The 19582-nt window shown below is 44.4% G+C and overlaps 1 protein-coding gene across 2 annotated transcripts in view; it reads left to right on the top strand.

Annotated features, from left to right (window-relative positions):
- The window catches only part of CUNH1orf21 (chromosome unknown C1orf21 homolog), a 201950-nt gene extending 185709 nt beyond the window's left edge, over window positions 1–16241 (top strand). For both annotated transcript variants that reach the window (XM_021170447.3, XM_021170455.3), the window contains exon 6: window positions 13648–16241. In XM_021170447.3, the coding sequence (XP_021026106.1) occupies window positions 13648–13686 (39 nt within the window). In that variant the 3' untranslated portion in view covers window positions 13687–16241. The remainder of the gene's footprint in view (window positions 1–13647) is intronic.
- Window positions 16242–19582: the final 3341 nt, after the last annotated feature.

The following is a 19582-nucleotide window of genomic DNA, read 5'->3' as shown; positions in this document are numbered from 1 at the left end:
TGGACCAGTTGATGAAGTACTTGCTCAAGCATGAAGAACGGAGTTCAGTCCTCAGTTGCTGATAAAAGCTGGCCACAGTGGCCACATCTGTAGCCCAGCACTGAGGGAGGGGACACAGGGGCATCAGTCTCTGGTCTACACATACATACACACACACACACACACACACACACACACACACACATGCCCGCATGAACACAGCAATTTCTTGTTCCATAGTGAGCATGTCATCAAGACTGCAGCCACATGGCCCCCTTCACTCCCTTGTATTACGAGTCCTCTCCTACTTGTATAGCCAAACGAAAGCTGCGATTACAGAGAGCAAGGATATGACTCACGCCTGGTTTGTTTTCATTCCTTCTTCTAGCTTTATGCAGATGACTTAATAATCGTGACCCTGCTGTAGTGGTTACTAGTGAAGTGTGAACACAATCTGGCCTTTAAGAATCCCAACATTTCCCCTCTGGCTCATAGGAATTATTACTGCATTCAAGGGGCACGAATGGGGACTTGAAGGGTTCAGTCAAGGGGATTGAGTGGGCCTAAAAACCTTCAAGCATCTGCTCACTTTCCTGTGCGGAGCTTGAGCTTCAGAGAATTCATGAGGTTCTACCAGCCAGGTTCATTAGGGAGCAGCAGGAGAGATATTCGGGTTCTGAAGCAATAGAGAGACAGTGAAAGAGAAGCTGTGCCATTGCTATGAGGAAGACATGACTGACAACCCTGCGGGCTCAGTGCAGTAAAGCCATCAGTGAAAGGCTTCATCTTGCCACTGGACGAGGCAAGAGGCCCAAACTAGCATTCAGAGCAAGAGGACGGCGCTGGAGTTTAGGTCCTGGTCTCGTTCTGTTTCTGTTCTCCATTATCCTTCCATTCTCTCTCTCTCTCTCTCTCTCTCTCTCTCTCTCTCTCTCTCTCTCTCTGCCCCCCCCCCTTTCCTGGCAGCCCTTCTGCTATTTGAATTTGGCATCCATGAACATTGTTGTAACCTTACAGCAAGTGCCCTGGGTCAATCTTAGTGACTATTTGGCTCAGTTGTTTAAAAATACCTAGCAAAATGTGGTGTAGCACACACCTAAAATCTCAGCTTTTCAGAAGGCAAACATGATCATAATTTCAAGGCCAGCATGGACTACAGTATGAGGTGAACACCATTTTGGGCAATCTAGTGAGATCCTGACTCAATATCAAAAGTTAAAACAGGGCTAGAAATGTAGCCCAGTGGTTAGACCACACTTACCTAGGGTTTTCCAGGCCCTAGGGTCAAAATTCTAGAACTGGAATTTAAAAAGTTAAAAAATATTGGAAGCATAGGACAAATCTCTAGGCTTCAAAACCGAGTCTCACTTGTGTTTGTTTCCCTAGAATGTAGCTTAAGATATAAGACGCCTAATGGTTATGTGAGCTAGACAGACAGATAAGACCACTGGGCTTCAATGGGCAAACGTTGTAAAGGAGAGATGTGGTTGGGAAGATGCCCGTGGCTGTCCTGGATAGGAGATGCTTTTAGCAGTTTGGAGCAACATGGGAGCACACAGCAGGTACATTGCCAGGGAATTCAATCCACCGGGCCTAGAGGGGGATCACGGTTCAAGAGAAAGCGTCAAACCTGAGCCAGATCCTGGAACTGGCTCCAGCTGTGTGACTCAGGCTAATCACGTAAACTCTCTGATCCTTCGTTCCCACACCAAGGAGAGTTGGGTGATGCTGCTAACTTGGGAAATTAGAGAAAATATATACACAGAGCTCTGGCTGTGGCCTAGATGTCCTGTGTTTAGGGGGTTTTCTGTGCATCACCGAGTGTTTGAGAGGTCTGTGAGAGAAAATGGAAATGAAGAATTAACTCAGCTCTTACCTAAGCCAGTCCTTCCTGTGGCAGGCATCTCTCCCTAGATAGAGATAGAATATTAGAATGGGACATCTCCAGCAGCCTGGCCGTCTTGCTGTTTTGTGGCATAGCCTACACATTGAGTTAGTCAGTCGGTAGCAGGGTACGGCTGAAACCTCATCTAGATTTTTCCTGTTAGAGGCTTCTTTAAACTCCTGTAGGTTTTTATAACCTGCTTTTATGAGACTTAAAATTGTACATTAATATCAGCCCCAGAATGCTTGTAACTATAATAATGACAAAAAAAACATTAAGAAAAGAAACACTATCAGCATCTCAAAGATAGTCAAGCTGGCTTCTTTGGTTCCTTTAATAAGCTTCAGTTAAGCACAGTTACCCGGCTCTCTGGACCAGAATAGACCAGAGCAGGAGGGACAAGATAAAGTGTTAGAACAGAGGGCTTGCTTTTGGATGCTTCTAATCCAGAGGCATTAGGTTAGATTGTTGAGTTGTAAGGACCTGTGGGAAATGTCCTACCCTGTTCTTCCCACTTCATCTTCCTCTTCAGCAAAGAGTAGAACTGCCCAGTGTCTGTCAGTCATGGAGAGTCAGGAAGCACATTGTGTATTTATTTACGTATTTAGTCTGGGACCTCCTGTTATTCCTGGGGAAATCTACATGGAGACATACTCTGCTCATTCCTAGAGGACTCTCCCTCTTTTGGACAGCCTTGTCTTAAATTCTTCTCTCTGTAAGAAGTGAACTAAAATGTTTTACACCCATATTTTCAATCCTGATTTTTGGAAGTATGGGGCTGGCCAACCTGCCTCTTCTCTGGGTACCCAGTGACGGCAGCAGAAGGAGCCAGGAGAGATCCTGCCCCAGCACCCGCCTGCTTAACGAGTGGAGTAATTCCCTGCACAGATCCAGAACTAGTTTGGAATACGCTTGTAACTTTAAAACATCAAAAGGTTTGTGGTTAAATTATATAGTATATATATATATATATATATATATATATAATATGAAGTATATGTAATTCAAATCATTAAAAACTGTCTCTTACATTAGTAGGTATATACCCATTAAATTCTCTTACATATATATATTTCACCACAGCAGTCTGTGTTAATAGCAAAAATGAAAGTTTAAGAATCTGGAAGCCACTGAACATTCAACAGCAGAGGAACAAATTAAAGTTTCTGTATCCCAGTATTGTGCAGCAGTTAAAAGAACTGAGCCAGATGTATAGATGGCACAGTTCCATTTTTCAAATAATATTATTAAGTGAACAGAATAATTATATAAAAATGTATGTTATAAAAAATACTATGATATATTTTTATACGTAACATTCAACAAATAGATACTAGATACCAATCAAATATCAGGTATTGATAGGCATATGATAAATGCATGTGCATATATTCACATTAGTATGGTATAGTCTATATGAAATATTTATAAGTGGTATATTTTATATGAAATATTTATAAGTTGCAGTTGATTATAGGTATTTAAATGCGCAGACACACATAAAAGAATAATATATTTGATATAATATATCTAATGTTATCTTAATTATTATGATATTAATTAATTAATATGATATGTTAATGTCATTAGATATAATATATAAAATGTAATATGAAAGGAATATTAAAGTCCCTAAAGGCTGGGGTGGGAGTGTGGCTCAGTGATAGGGTACATACCATTGCCTGAGTTCAAACTGCAGCATCAGAACTAGAAAAGAAGCTGAAAGGATGGATACCAAACCTGTAGCCATTGTAATTTCACTTCCTAGTTGAGGGAGTTGATAGAGACGTGTTACCAAATGTGAGGTGTTCTCGTGTCTAAAGGGTAGCTAGGTAGCGTCCACTCCATTCTTTGTACTCCTCTGAAACCCAAAGTCAAAAGAAGTCCATGAAAACAGAAATGAATTTATAACAAAATGTCAAGTGGCAAAAAAGCAGATTACATAGCGGTTGCTGGCCTTGCTCACATCTTCCACTGTCCCCAGATGTGCGGCTGTCCAGAAGGAGATCTCCAGAAAGCATTAACATCCCATCCGTGGACCATGCCTAGGGCACCTGAAACATTCCTAGTTTAGATTTCACTTGAAACTCCTATTCCCACGGCTCTCACGGTCCTAGCCACGGATAAAACTGAGTTGCATGGCCTGCAGGAAATGCTGTTCTTGTTGGTCAGTTGGTCAGATGTGAGGCAACTCGTGTGTGTGAGTGTGTGTGTGTGTGTGTGTGTGTGTGTCAACTCTTAACTTAAGCATTTTATAATCCATTGAGCCAAACCGTCTCCACATACAATTAATGCTGCCCCCTCAGCCTCTTACATTGTCAGAACCCCACGCACGTGGTTGCCATCCTCCGTGCTTTCTTGGGAAATACGCTGATCAGGCTGGCTGGCAGACAACTCCAGGCACACAGTAGAATCCAGTGGACCCCACTCATCTTCCTTTCTGGAGTGCGGGCCAGTTTGCCACCCTGGAAAGGCCTTAGCCTTTCCCTGGAAGAAGAGGGAGGCCAAGTGGAAGTGTTCCTCTAACCCAGAGGGCACCTTCAAGAGGCCTTCCTACTTCCTACTTCCTACTTGATTAGCTCCTGTTCTCCCTTAACGGTGCTTACAGTAGTTGTCCCTTGTGCTTCCTGTTCTGAAAGCCAAGAAGAAGGAAGGGAAGGTGAGCCTCCTAATCCAGTAAGCAGTGGCACACCCCTGCACCCCTGTGGGCAGGAAGAAAAGCAATCATGTTAAAAATTGACCACTCTCCATCTTCAGGGGACCTAGTCTGTGTGGTAGTTAAGAGTGGTAAGCAATATCCTCCACTTCTCCACTGTGACTAGTCAGGCTGGTCACCGTCCTTTGGAGGAAGTAGAGAGACATCTGTAATCCAATGAACAAGCTGATAGTCCCAAGACTGCTGCTGTCAATCAAGTCAAAGGGGTGTGACTTGTCTGCCCAAACATCTGCCTCCTCAGGTTATAAAGGTTTTACAAAATTTGGAAGCACATCTCCCTATGAGGCAAATGAATTCAAATCTAGTTTTGCCAGTTGTATAAAATGAGCCTCGGGGAGACCCATAAAGCCCCCACCCACCAAGCAGGTCGTATTAGAATTCCTGTCTTAGACTGAGAAACTGACAAGACACTAAAATTAAGAATCTCTCAGAATCATGCTCATCCAGGTAACCTGGAAACCGTTCACAAAAATTTATTGTACATCCATTTATCTCCAAAAAAAAAAAAAAAATCTGAAGAACGATAATGCCCAGTGGAGAAAGAGTAAAATGAAAACGTATGCCTTTCATAGGCTAGAAACCACGGGAGGATGAGGTGTAGATGGTGAAGAAGCAGATGAAATATGAAAACTCAAACTGAAGACAGTAGATGGATTGTTAAATTTAATTTCTGATTGCTACCGTTTTCTTGGTGGTAGATGATAAATAGTGTTTTATAACTTGCCACCGCACAGGGGTTTTCTGCATTGGTGTCCTGTGGAATTGGGTTCATCCTGGAAGAAATGGCAAAGCTCTCAGGGTGGAAATCAGCTCTGGTGTCTGATCCTTAAGGGGAAAGCTGTGTTGGCCTCTTGGTGTCGGGAGAGATCATTGCTGCGCTTTCTAGGCCTGAAACACTTCCTGCCCACATGAAGAGAGTGAGAGTGGTCTTTACGTGTTTAAGAGCTGGCCGGCGAAGGGACAAAAAAGATTTTGCACTATTTGTCAAGTGATATGAAATCCCATTTTTGGAAGCCACAGAGTATTTTTTGAGGGGTCATGGTTGATGGTGTTTTAAAACAGTGTCATACTGTGTAGCCCAGGCTTGCCTTAAAATCATAACCTTCCTGCCCCTGCCCCCTGAGTGCTGGGATAGTTGGCACCACCATACTCAGGGATATGGATGCTTTATGGCAGTGGTTCTCAACCTTCCTAACACTGCGACCCTTTAATACAGTTCGTCACAGCGTGGTGACCCCAACCATAAAGTTATTTCCATTGCTACTTCATAACTGTAATTTTGACACTGTTATGAATTATAATATTTTCTAATAGCCTTAGGCAACCCCTATGAAAGGGTCATTTAACCCCCTACCCCACACAAAGGGGTCACGATCCCCAGGTTGAGAACTGCTGTTTTGTGGGGACTAAGCTGCACTTGTTATGCTGAAACAGGGGCCAGATGGGACAGAGCTTCAAGTATCTACTAGCTGGCCCTGCCAGAGGAAGTTTGCCAGTCTTCCCTCTGGGACCTGGGTTTGGTATGGCCTGGCCAGCATAGGCATCCCAAGGTCTTTATCCCGCCTCCGCATCACTGCCTTGTGGGGAAGAGGATCACTGAAGTGGTCTGAGTACCCAAGACAGACAAAGCTTGGGAAATGGAGCTTTAAAAGGCTCTGAGGTGCCCTTGCTGATGGTGGATGTTGGTGTGGCTACAATGAATCCGGTGCTGGAGTAAAGAGAGGGGGAGGCGGGCAGGGGAGTACTCGTTCTGTCTTGAAAATGAAAAGTCCTATATCCCAGGTCTGCTACCGCGGGATCTTCCTGAATGTGGTCTGAGCAGCAGTCAGGGGCGGTCACACTCTGCAGCTCCTCGCCCACCAGGCCTCTTTCCCAACTGAAATAATAATGTCTGAGCCTAATTAGAATAAAGCTCATTAGAGACAAAGACAGCCATTAATGCCTCCACTGATTTTTCTAATGAAATGAGCCGGGGGAGGAGACTTTAACGGGGCAACTAATTATTTTTTGTTTTCTTCAGCATTTCTTCCACATTTAAAACTGTTGCTGTAAGCTGTCACTGGTAAATGAAAGTGGAGCTGAAAGTGACGTGTGATGTTTCCAGCCCTGGGAACAGCGTCTGCTTCCATCCCACACCCCCACCCGGAGCTGTAAGACCCTAATCTCAGAGGCTCTTATTCCCCAGCCTGGCCCCATTGTGCTTCCTCCACATTCTGGCTAGTGGCTCCTGGGTGCTGAAGTTGTGAATGTGGGTTTCCTGCCTCGTGCTCCTGGTTCAAGGCTGGATGTCCACATTCCACAGAAACTTGGATATGCCATTGCCTCAGGACTGTGATACCTAGAGGAATAAATTGTGAGCTAGCTGGGCGGAGAAGGGAAATTCCTATTGAATTTATGTACAGGAATTCAGATGGGGCAACCACATTTTATTAATCAGAATGTTCCCGGCTACTCAGAAAGCAGTGAAGTCCTGCAGTGCCAGGTAGAGCCTGTTACAGAAGGATAGCAATCATTCAAACCTGAGTGTGTGGCAGGGCAGAGCACGTGCCTAGCATGCATTGACACTGTAGGTTCAGTCCCCAGGACTGACAAAGAAATCAAAGTGGAACTGCTCCCATGTATGCTGCACATTGGACTAGTTTAAATACATACAAATGTGGGCTAGGGGACAGTGGGACTCTAGCATCAACTTCTAACCCCTCCTTACATCCACCCAGCCCTTTCCTCATTCCCACACTGTTGGAGCAGCACAAGCCCACAGCCAGCCTGACCTCTGCTCATCCTGTAGCTACAGTTGATCCTGTTGAGTTGTTAAAGAAGGCAGGGCTTCCTCCAGTGACTCGACACAATGACTGCTTCCTTCTCTAATCAAAAGGGCAGGGTATTTTGATTGCTAACACTCACCAGCTACCTTTCAAGGTGGAGTAGTTACAAGTGATGTGACGGGACGCTCACAGGATTCTAGTAGACACCAAAGGACAGATGAGCAGCAAGCGTCAAGTAAGGGAGACCACCTTTTTAGCCAAATCACTCTACACCCTGTAGGGGTAACATAGGGCCACCAAGAGGGGAAGGGACAGGGTCTCCTTGGAGCATCTAGAGACAAATCGACAGGAAGATGCCATATCAGACCCAGGTCATACAGACTTAAGTAGCCAGGCAGTGGATGCTGGAGATGTGTAATGACAGAGAGTAGTAAGTGTAAGCGGATAAATGACTGAGGCCCAGAAAATATGCCACCCTCCTGGAGCTGTCTGTCTAGTAGGGGCAGTACATGAGCATAGCTTAGTACCTGTTTTCAGATACTTTTTTCCATGCCCAGTAAAAATGCTACAAGATAAATACTTGCAATTATAAACTTGACAACTTCATCAAGGTATAATTGATCTTACAAACATATAAAGCTAACTGATTTTACATGCATGGGCCAATGGTTTTTAGTAAGTTTGCCCAACTGCACAGCTATCAGCACACTCTAGCTTTGAAACACTTGTATTCCATTATTAATGGCTTTCCTGCTTGCCTGTGGTCAGTCTCCACTCCCCACCTGTGATCATGTATCTTTGGGTTTTATTTCTTTGATAACTATAAAAAAAGGATACAAATCTTCGCATGGCTTCATAGGATTGCCAAGCCACCATAGAAGCAGCTATACCCACTGTGTGCCTCAGCTAGCAGTGAGTGAGGCCTATACCCACTGTGTGCCCCAGCTCTCGGTGAATGAGACCTGCACCCACTGTGTGCTCCAGCTAGCAGTGAGTGAGGCCTGTATCCACTGTGTGCTCCAGCTAGCAGTGAGTGAGGCCTGGCTGCTATGAGTATTTAATTTTTCGTTGCTTTTATTAGGCTTTTTTATTACTAGAGCAGAGTGTGTTTCTCCTTGTGTGCTTCTGGCTTGTATTTCCTTGTGAATGACTTACCACCCTCTGTGCTTCACCTCCTTACACATGTCTTCATTTAAAAGAAAAGTATGAATTTGTCTTAGTTTTCATAGATCTCATATTAAATCCTTTGGCTATTTTTGCCAGTGTGAAGTTTTCTCTTTTTTAATGTATAAGTATAAATCTGTGCAGATATGAAGGTAGGGGTGTGTCTGTCTGTCTTTCTGTCCATGTGTGCACATGCATCTACACACCAAAAGACAGCCCTGGGTGCCATCTTCAGGAGTGCCTCTCTTTTCTTTGAAGCAAAGTCTCTGACTGGCCTGGAGCTCGCTAGTTAGGGTGCACTGACTGGCCAGCGAATCCTCCTGCCTCCACCGTGCCCAGCTGTGTGTGCTTGGGGGCCGGGGTGCACGTGTGTGCATACACACGTGGAGGCTTCGAGTTGACCTCAATGACTTCTCAGACTTGTTCCACTTTATTTATTGAGACAGGCTCTCTCTGAGCCTGGAGCTTGCTCAGTTGGCTAATCTGGCTAGCAGGTTTGCTTCAGACACCCAGTACCTGCTCCCGACTGCTGAGATCACAGGTGGCCATTAACCCGTCCCAGCTTTTTAAGTGAGTTCCAAACTCTGGTCCTCACACTTAGCCCCAACACCAGCTTTCACGTAGATTCTGGAAACTAAGTTCATGTCCTTCTGGTGGCAAGGCAAAGGCTCTGCAGACTGAGCTCTGCCTCTGTATAGTGTTGACTTTATATTCTTATGTTTTTGGGTTGTTTTTTTTTTTACATGCTCAAATACACACACACACACACACACACACACACACAGGTATTCTGTTTCTTTGAGGCTATTTAACTGTTTAGTTGACATCTCCTCAGATAAATGAAAGTTTGGTGTTACACTCTAGTAAATTTTTAAGATTTAGGACACTGTCAGATACTTCATTTCCATGCAGCCTAATCTGTAGCTCTGGGATATGACATTCAGTACGAGGCATAGGGTTCTGCACATTGGCTTTTTTATTTATTTACTTATTTACTTATTTATTTATTTTTGGATGTGTCTTTTAAAAGAAGGAGGAGGAAAAGGAAAGATGAAGGGGAGGAGGAGGAGGAAGAGGAAGAAGAGAAGAAGAAGGAGGGGGAGGAGGGGGAGGAGGAGGAGATTGATTCAGAATCAAAGGAGCATTGAGATAGCTAGAAGCAGATTAGTCTCAGGAAATGGAGCCAAGGCTGCCATCAGTCTGCAGAGTCACCCACTAAGTCCAGAGGCCAAGAGCCTATCTTCTCTGGGGGCCATAGGAATGCAGGGTTTAGCTGCCCTGCTCTAAAAGATTGGCCATTTGGTTTTGGTTGGTTGGTTGTGGTTTTGTTTGGTTGGTTGTTTTTCGGTGCATAGGGCAGCACATGCTAGGTAGACACTTTATCACTAAGCTGTACCCTCCTTTTTGTTGTTGCTTATATGTTTGTTTGGGTACAGGGTTTTGATAAGTTGCCAGAGCTAACCTTCAACTTGGAAACCTCCTGCTTCAGCCCCCCAAGTAGCCTAACATTACAGACCTGTGCCACCAGACCCAGATTTCCCTGTAATTTGAATAATATTACAGACCTATGCCACCAGACCCAGATTTCCCTGTAATTTGAATAATATTATAGACCTGTGCCACCAGACCCAGATTTCCCTGTAATTTGAATCTATAACAAAGCGGCCCATGGCTCTTTCATGTCCTTTTCCTGGACACCATCATTCAAAGTTTCTACTCCTGCAGTGTGCTGGGTCTCCAGGGAAACATCCCACAGGTCCTTCGCACAAGCCTGGAATAGTGACTGGCAGTTCCCAGCTCCAGTCTCGGGGTCTTTACAGAGGTTTTTGTTTTGGGTCCCTTTATGGAGGTTGGAGGAGCATAGTTCAGCTAAGAGACCTACTGTGCATCACTCAGCCTGCTTGATCCTGCTTCCTGACTCCTGACCGCTGAACGTTTGTTGATTCTAGTTTTTAGCAATTCTTTAACTATTTAAATGAGACATGAAGTCCTATTAGCAGAAGCAGGTTCTCTGGCCTGCCCAGGAGGACTATATACAAATGGGGGTTCCCATGGGGTGTGGAGACTGGATTCCCTCAGCAATTCTCTGGGTCTGTACATACTTACGACCGTATGCCGTATGATACCTCCTAGCTGCAATTTGTTCTGATTTCAGAAGTCTTTGCTACCAAAATATTTGATCCTCTGAGCTGTGGCCAGGTACTAAGAAAAATAAAACTGACTGTAATTTGAATTTTCTTAAGTCATGACAGTCTCACAGAAAAGGCAAAGATTCGTACAGGAATCTTGGGCTTCTCTGAGATTTACTCACAAGCCACAAGGCTCCATTCCTACCCTGCAGGGCAGATATGAATAATAAATGAAGCGATGTCTGCAGAGAAATTCACTGTGGTTTCTTTTCCTCCTTCCTGTAGCAATTACAAAAATTCAGGGGAACAAATTCTCGGGAAATAAAGGTTTCAGGATCTTTCTTTTTACAGAGGGTTGATTCAGCTTTGTCCCTCAAAGGGTATCGTAGAGGGTCTTCATGTGTTAGCAGTCAGCTTGGAGGATCTGAAATGGTCCTTTACGATATTTGGTTGTTTTGCTTTTTAATGTGTGTTCATTTTCTGTGTGTGTGTGTGTGTGTGTGTGTGTGTGTGTGTGTGGTGTGTGTGTGTGTGTGTGTGTGTGCATTATGTGCAGGTATGTGTGTGTGCTTGAGTGATCTCACTGCCAAGTTCTTCCTCATGATGGAGGAGGGGTCCTCTTACCCTCACGTGGGCTACCTACACCTTTGCCTAGATGTGAGGCTTTATTTTGACATAAGGTGGAGAGGGACTTTCATTTCTACCAGAACTTGTATTCATGTACAAGAATTGGGGTTCAGATCTGCCTGGGACACACTGCTGAGGAGAGAACAGAGTTCTCTGGCCCCTGTCAGATCACACCTTACAACCACAGCCCTCAGTCACAAGGGTTCTTTCGCCCTTGCTGGGAGCCTGAACAAACCCAATGTTTATCCTAACCGTGAGAACAGAAGTGGCAAGAGCCAACTGTATTGATTACCTGACAGAATGATGTATTCCCCACACATCACAGCCCTATTGGATAGAGATCATGGCTGTGCCCAAGAAACCAAAGCCTATTATTTTGCCCAGCATCCATCAGTGAATCCAGTCTGAGCCTCCTCAGGTCAAGCCTAGATAGATTTGTATGTATCCTGTATCACACGATGGAAAATAAACTCCCAGTGATCAGGAACCCTGAGGGTCTCCTGTATATCTCTGCAACAGTGATTGAGAGAATAGTTCCTGCCTGGTCTGGGCCAAAGTGAGGGACAGTGTCACTGGAGGCTGTCATGGGGTGACTGCTACCTACATCCTCTTCCTGGGAGCACTGGTTGTCCATTTTCTCCATCCACTAGAGATTTTATGCTGCAAATGAATGAAACCTCAAGTTGGCACTGGACTTAGACACTCTGCAAGGCACGCAGAAAGTGGGTTATCAGTCCTGCTTCTGTGGGTCCCAGGGCTTCATTGTATGGCAGTGTGTGTCTGTCTGTTTTGTTTTCTTTATGCATATGGATTATACATGTATACATGTGCCCACACACTATGAACAAATGATCTACCAGTCACGATTTAGACTCTATTAATATTTCAACAGCCATGTTAAATAACTGTCCTCATCTTTATTTGATCAATAAGAAAAACTGAGACTAAAAGAGGTAACTTGAACAAGGTACCAAAATCAGCAAGAAAGACAGCCAGGATTAGCAGCCAGACATGGGACTAAAAATTCGTTATAGGGGCACTTAGCATTAGGGAAGTGTGACGTATTCCCAACATATGCAGATGAATAACAAGCACTTAAACATGTTACATATTTGATGAATAGTTACATTTTAAAATTTTTAAGTATTGGTATTTTTAAGAATGGATTCCAGTTATTTAGAAAATTCTGGGAGGCTGAGAGGTTAGAAAAGTATGTCTAGTAACCAAAAAATTGTAGGATTTTTTACTTTAATAAAATATGATTTATAATATTATAAATTCAGCCTGAAATGAAAGGAATAGATACATGGTAAAGAATTGTTTGCTACCGATACTTCACGCACATCAACTATAGAAATGAAATAGAACCAAAATAAAAGAACAAAGGACGTGTGGAGGTTGCCTGGTATAGGCGTATTATAAAATAGTTAACAAGAAAATAGCAGCTCGGGATGATGGCCTGCTTCTCTAAGTAAGATAAACTACCACAGTACTTAGTGCCAGGCACTATTTTCAGTTATATTACTTGAGGTTCTTAGTTTTATATGTTATTGAGCCAAAAGATCTGCTTTTAAAGGAGCATTTGTGCCCAGATTTAGAGCATCCAGCTTGCAGATGAAGAGAGAAATCAGTGAAGTGATAGGTACAATGATCAGGACAGCCCAGCCAGGTCAGATACAGAACCTCAATCCCGGTCCCAGCTGTGTCTTCACAGTGGCGAAGGGATGGAAGAGCCTCAAAAGCAGCCATTTCCTACGGCCCTCAAGCCTGCGAGGAACCTACTCGCTGGCCGGCTCCTCAAAGGCCCTGTGGTTGGAGTCATCTGTTAAGACAAGCCACAGCCCCAGATCTGTCACGCGTGTTCATAAAACCTTTATTTGCAGTTCATCTAAACCATTTTAGAGTAAATTAAAAACTCGGGCACCCCTGGATTTTACACACCCTCCTCCTGTGACATTTTAAAATCCAATTGTGGGGAGGGAGCTGTAGAATGTGAGCCACTGAAAGTGACCCTTGTGTCTTCCTGCTGAGAGAGAAACACTTGGACTTTCTTGGTGTAAGCTGTATCTCCTATATGCCTGTAATGTAAGTTGAGATAAATTCTGACCAGTGTGTTTAAAAAGCTTATTATAGGCTTGGTCTATCACGCCTTGAATAAATAGAGCTTGAAAATCAGCCTGTATGTGCGCATGTACCGTGCGTGCATGCATGCATGCGTGTGTTCCTGCGTGTGCAGCATCCGTCTCAACCCAGTGGTCACTGATGAAAACTCGAGTCTATTACAGAGCAGATGTGAGTTGGAAGGAAGTGGATCAGCCTCGGCTATTCTTACCCTGGTTTAAGTTGTTTGCCCGTGTGACCTTTGCTTTTTTTTCTTCCCAGGGTCGGGATTACTGTTCTGAAGAGGAGGATATCACATAGCATCGGTTCTCAGTCAGACCAGGAGCTACTACTGTGTAAATAGGTTCCACCCCAGTTGAAACCTTTGCAAAGGTCGGTCCTCTTCACTGAACAGCACTATAGCGAGCGAAGACTGTTCCATGTCCTATGCCCCATTAAATTACAGTGTTTCTTAATGAACCTGCAGAGGAATATTGCTAAACACAAACACATACACACACACAAGAACAAAAAAAACAACAAAACAAAAAAACTGTTCTGGAACTTTCTTTGTTGCTGCTAGTTAAAACTTGTTGCAACTTTTCACTTCTCTCGTGTCCAAGTATGCAGCAAAATTCTGCAGTTCACTTTAAAGATATTATTGGTTTCAGGATGCTCTCTAGCCTGTATCCTTGGCGATGGGGTAGAGGTGAACTCTGATACAGATGTCAGTTCTAGCCTGGTTCTGCTTTGATGTCAAGCATCCCCTCCCCTCTATTCTCCTTATCCATCTCTTTCGAGTGGTCCAGAGATGGCCTGAGCCTTGCTTCTCACTGGTAACGAGGGGCTTTGGACATGGGATGGTGGCCACTGTGAGCCTAGTTTCTCTGCTCGAAAGAGCTACAATTGATTGAAAGCCTGTTGTGACCTGACTCCCGGAAGTGACAAAGGAACAAGCAAGCAAGCAAGTGAGCGAGCAGTAGGTTGTTCCGCTTACTAGGACTCTTAGTGCAGGATTAAGCTTGTAGCATTGGCTTTTGCTCGGATGCAAATGGAAGTGTGACCACATGACCACAATCATTTTCGACCCCTCCCTCCTCACTTTTTTTTTCTAAGAAAATAAACATTTTGCTGTTTTTCTGTATCCTTGTCTTCTCCCATTCATCCAGTTCAGCATTTTAAGATGACCCTAGGTGTAGAAGCTAAGTCCTCCTTCACAGGGACGCTGATGATTGGCCTAAATGGCTCCCCACCCTCTGGAGACATCGACCATGGTTTGGAAGGGCTGTGAGTGGTCAGAGGAGATGAGGCGACAACCCCGTGACTTCTTAGGAGGGCTGGAAACCACTGTCAACCTTTCGCTCTGTTAACTTATCAGAACACGCTGTTTTCTGAGTTCCCCCTTCGATGTGTTATGTGAGCCTTGCCCCTTCATTCGTTTCTGTTTCCAGCTCTGGTAGTGTGGGTTAAAAAAACAAAAATGTCTGCCTACTAGAAAACATAGGACATTCACGCTGGTGATGTTACTTGGAGAAGTGAAAGCCAAAAGCCCCTGGTGGTGGGGAGTGTTGACTGTGTGTTCAGTAGAGTTTATTTTTCCATACTATATGAAGAGAATGATCTCTTCTCAAAGACAGAAGTAATATTTTTAACAAATATTGTCACAAGTAAATAGCAATCAAAAGGAGAAAAAATAACTTTTGTATTTTTTTAATCGTGTTTGATAGCTTTGATGAGGGTTCTCTTTGTTACTTTCAGGGGAGGGCACCCTATTAAATGCCACGCCAGCAGTCCAGGATTGGGCTTGTCCTACACACACACACACACACACACACACACACACACACACATGAATGCTGTGTTTTTCTCGGAAGGTTGTGAATTTCAAGGGTCTCACGATCAGCCACGCTGCCTGCCACCTTGGAAGATGGAATAGTTACAAGAGAGACAGTTAAGATGTTCCCAATTATCCGGAAATTGTCTGCCACACAGACTAAAACAGGAAGCTAAATTCGTTCTTGCCAAAATGAGCCTTGACTTTCAAAGCTGTCCACAGGATTCTTCATCTCCTGTCAGACCCAAGGCAGCAAAAGCGAGGGGGGAAAAATGCAGCCGAGTTCTATAGAAAATGGACTCGGGTGTTTAGCAACAAAATGCCATAATTCTTGCATCCAGCAGCAGCTATTTTGGGGAGCAGCTGTGGTCGTTACATAAACAGAGTTTCAGCCCAAAGCTTAGGCTTTTTATCCAGCTTCAAGCAGAAAATACAGTGAGAGTCGAGCAGTCTGGGGTTTTAAGTTCCCTCCCCTTGTGTGTTTTTTCGGCCAAAGGACAAAAATAGTTTTCCTCAACTGTAAATGAACTGCTAAACCCCACCTCAGCCCTGTTCACTGGAGACTTTGTTCACTGTTCTCTGGATGGCCTATTCCGGACTCTCATGTTCTTTTCAAGCAAGAATGAAGTGAATGTTAACGTCTTCCATTTGACTCCTCTACTTGGTGTGTAAGACAGTGTCTTTCCAGAAGACCAACTCCCTGTACCCGAAGATGAGACACCCATGTCCTTTCCCTCGGTCACAGTTAGCATCTTGGATGTCACTCATGTCTCTCGGGAACCTCACTTTTGAGTGTTAATGAGCCCCTAAGTGCTGTTTAGGAAACAGCGGTTTTCCACCATTCTCTCGCCCATGGTCCTCTTGGATACTTTGCTGTAAAATGAAGTGATTCTATCTTCAGACGTACGTTTGGTTGCCTCTAGAAATAGGTCCAAGAAATGGGATGGATGACTGGGTTGGCATGAAATGCCTGACTGTGTTAGCAACACTCAAAACTGTCTGTTTTCCATTTGTTGGTTTGAATCATAAAATTGTCAAGTGATTTGTGTTTGTACTTTATTTTTCTATACCTTCTGGAAGGATCTAAATTAAAAATATATGCCCCTCCCCCATGTCAGAACATTAAGCAGACTGTCTCAGGTACAATGAAAAGAATCGTCCAGTCGAGATAGTGGAACATCTTGCTAGTTGTCCTGTCTGTAGGACTCGGGAGTTGGGAGGAGGGAGGAAGGCAGGGAAATGGCCTGGTAAAACCAGGAATCAAATGCTGAAGAATGGACAGAGGCTATTTGGAGAGCTTTTAGTGTGGCTGTGTGCTACGGCAGTTGGTCTAGCGGCCAGTGGGCGGAGTGGGCCTGCTGGAGAGATGTGTAGCTGGGTTACGCACGGCTCGCCTTCCCCACGTTGTAGAGTTGTAAAGGTTCAGCAGTATGTGCACGGCTTTCTTTTGCTTGGCAGAGATTCAGGACCACAGAGTACTGCTCTCATAATTGAATACGTGTTTCTTACTGGCAGACAAGCTCAAAAGAGGCTTTTACCTCGACGAGGCCTCCTAGCCCCAGGCTTAAGCAGAAGCATAGAGTGACATTATGGTCTATTTAGGAACAAAGAAGTTTCAAAGTCCAGTGATGAGAAAACTAGGTCAGCCCCAGAAACAGCCACACAGTGGCTGGTCTCTCCCTGTCGGCTGTGCCTAGCATCTGAAGCTGGCCTTTGATGACTCAAGTAAGAAATACATGGCCCAGGAATAGCCTTGGTTCTCAGCTCCCAGGCGCCTGCCTGTTCCTCCACTATAGAGCCACTCTGTGTCCTGGGTGTACCTGAGACGACAGCCCAGCCAAGTGTGGTAAGCTTCACACTTGACCCAGTTGATGGCCTCCGACCTTAAGTTATAACTTCGTCCTCCACCCAACCTCACATCCATGTTTCCTCCTCTTCCAGCAGAAGTCCTATAACCCTGCTGAAACAGGTTACAGCTCCCCTGAGCTTTCCCTCAGTCACCCACAGTGCAGTTTGGCATAGTGAGAAGTCCTGTTAAGATGCTGGGTGAGAATTTAAAAGTTGTCCCATCTCTACTAGTCCTAAGAAAAGAAACCTCATTAAATATGTTTGTTTTATAGTAAGAGAAAAGATCACCTTCTTAATGGGGGAAAAGACAGAAGACATTTGAAAGACAAAATGATTGGTATCAGAATTCGCTCCCTTATGCTTCTCTCAAAAACAAGGGATGGGGCAGCATCACGTTGTACTCTAATTTTACATGAACACTGCCTTTCTGGCTCTTTCCACCAGAAAGCTATCTCTGAGCTATATTTCTTTCTACCTTTTTAGAAATCAATCCTTTTGTTAAGTTGTTTATAACTCCAAGAGAAAAATAAGGCATGGTTGGTGGGTAGGGATGATGTATTTAAAAGGCATAATGAAATAGTAGCTGGAAGCAGGGCCTTCAAGACATCATGGGTGGATTGGCAGACCCCAGGGTGCCCCTGCAAAGCTATGTGAGCCCTCTACAGATGCTCTGGAGTAAACTGGTGGAATGCCTTGAATGAGATCTGTGGATCTCCCTTTTGCAGATAAGTGGATGATTCTAATATCTATGGGGAAGGCACCTTGATATCTGTCCACAGTCACCTTTTCTATTATTATATCTCCAGGGGGAGGCGGGAAACAACCCTCACAAGTCTGTGGGAGAATACCTGCCCCTATGACAAAGCCTGGGGGCCATTAGTGATGCTGAGGTTTCCAGGTTGGTCGTAACTGAGATCTGAGTTTATCTTGAGTGGGAAGAGGAAAAGCAGCTCTAATCATTGTTATTTATGTTCAGTCTGTGGCCGATGTTGCCAATGACATGCTGTCCTTATTCCGTGTGTCCCTCAAAACAGTCCCTTCACCCCTGAATTCTAAGAAGTGTGTCTTACAGTTGAATCCATCTGTCCAATGAAAACACATGTGTTGAAAGAGGAAACATCATTAGAGTATATTTCTATTAGTGTTATTACTACACACCTTGCAACACTGTGAAAAAAAAAAAAAAGCCTTGAGGGGGCATCCACCTTCTACAGTCTCTCTTTGGCTCCCTTACCAGCTTACTGTCTTCATGGGGACTCTTAGCTGGCCCTCTCTAATCCTATAAACTGCACAAGAACCTGAAGAAGCCACTGGTGACAGAAGACTTTGGGGATCAGAGGGAGAAGGCTTGCGGGAGAGGGTTGTCACATCCTTTCAGCTTTTGAGAAAAGAGGCAACCTATTCCACCTTTTGGGTGCTGTGGATCCCCCGGCTCCCCTCAGTCCCCTAAGCTTGTTTCTTCAGAGGCTTTTCTTCGGTAGACTAAAAGCAGAGAGATCTGAAAGGCTGAGGAGATAAAGCCTGAACCACTGACCTGGATGGAGATCCTTTCTGGTAGGCTACAGTTGAGTGTTTCTTTTTGACCGAGGGTCTGAATTTTCCAGGCTAGTTTTAAGTACCAGACCTAGATATGACTCTCAAGATCTTAAACGTTTTCAGAAGTCATGTGGTAACCTAGAGAGGGTCACTGTAGTCTAAGGTTGGGCCAGCAGCTCAGGAACTCCACAGAGTTCATCTCCTTGCTTCATAAGACTCATGGGGCAAGAGATGACTCATCCCTCCAGCAGCTGGTAAAGGTGCTACCTGGAGGGGACCCACCGTCACCCTCATTCAAAAGAATATCCTTGCCCAGGTTCCTTGTGACGAGGTCTTCGAGATGCTGATTGCTTCTAACCTAGCAACTTGCACGTTCCCTTGGGATGACGTGGGGATGACTCTTCTCTCTTGGAAGCCAGAGGGATTCCTTAAAGTCAGGAAGGTCCCACCATGCTGAAGTCTCCTGTATGGCACTGTCTCTTTGCCTTGGTGCATTCTTCTTCCTTTCCCGGGGACTATTTTTAGACCAGGTCTTTGAGTTTGACTGAATAAGATTTAAAGTAAAAAGAACAGCCTAAACTTAGCCAGAACTGCCTTCAGTTCTACAGGGTTGAAAATTAGACCTCAGGGGGCTACTTGGCTCAGTCCCAGGAGTCAAAAATAAAATAAAAGCTTAGCGTTTCAGTCCAGACCTTCCGGGTCTCTTCTCCTTTGACAGACAACTGAGCAGTTTTGCAGGAGATTCCAAGCCAGATTTTTTTTCCATCCAAAGAAAGATGTAAATTCATAAAATTACTGTTTTCTTGGATCAGACCCAGACAGTTGCCTTATTAGGACTTTAAATTTGGATCTATTCTTTTAACACATACACAAAGATAGATGGATAAAGAAAACATAAATACTTAATCATAGACAGGCTGAGGGTAGGGGGAAGCTGGCGCTTACCATTTTGTAATCACTACAATAATGTCTGAGGGAAATATCCACGTAACTACAAGG

The sequence above is a fragment of the Mus caroli genome, unplaced genomic scaffold (assembly GCF_978045245.1).
Source record: "Mus caroli unplaced genomic scaffold, Mus_caroli_1 scaffold_1, whole genome shotgun sequence".
NCBI classification, from domain to species: Eukaryota; Metazoa; Chordata; class Mammalia; order Rodentia; family Muridae; genus Mus; species Mus caroli.
The sequence above is the reverse complement of the archived record's forward strand: the minus strand, read 5'-3'. Positions and strand labels throughout refer to the sequence as shown.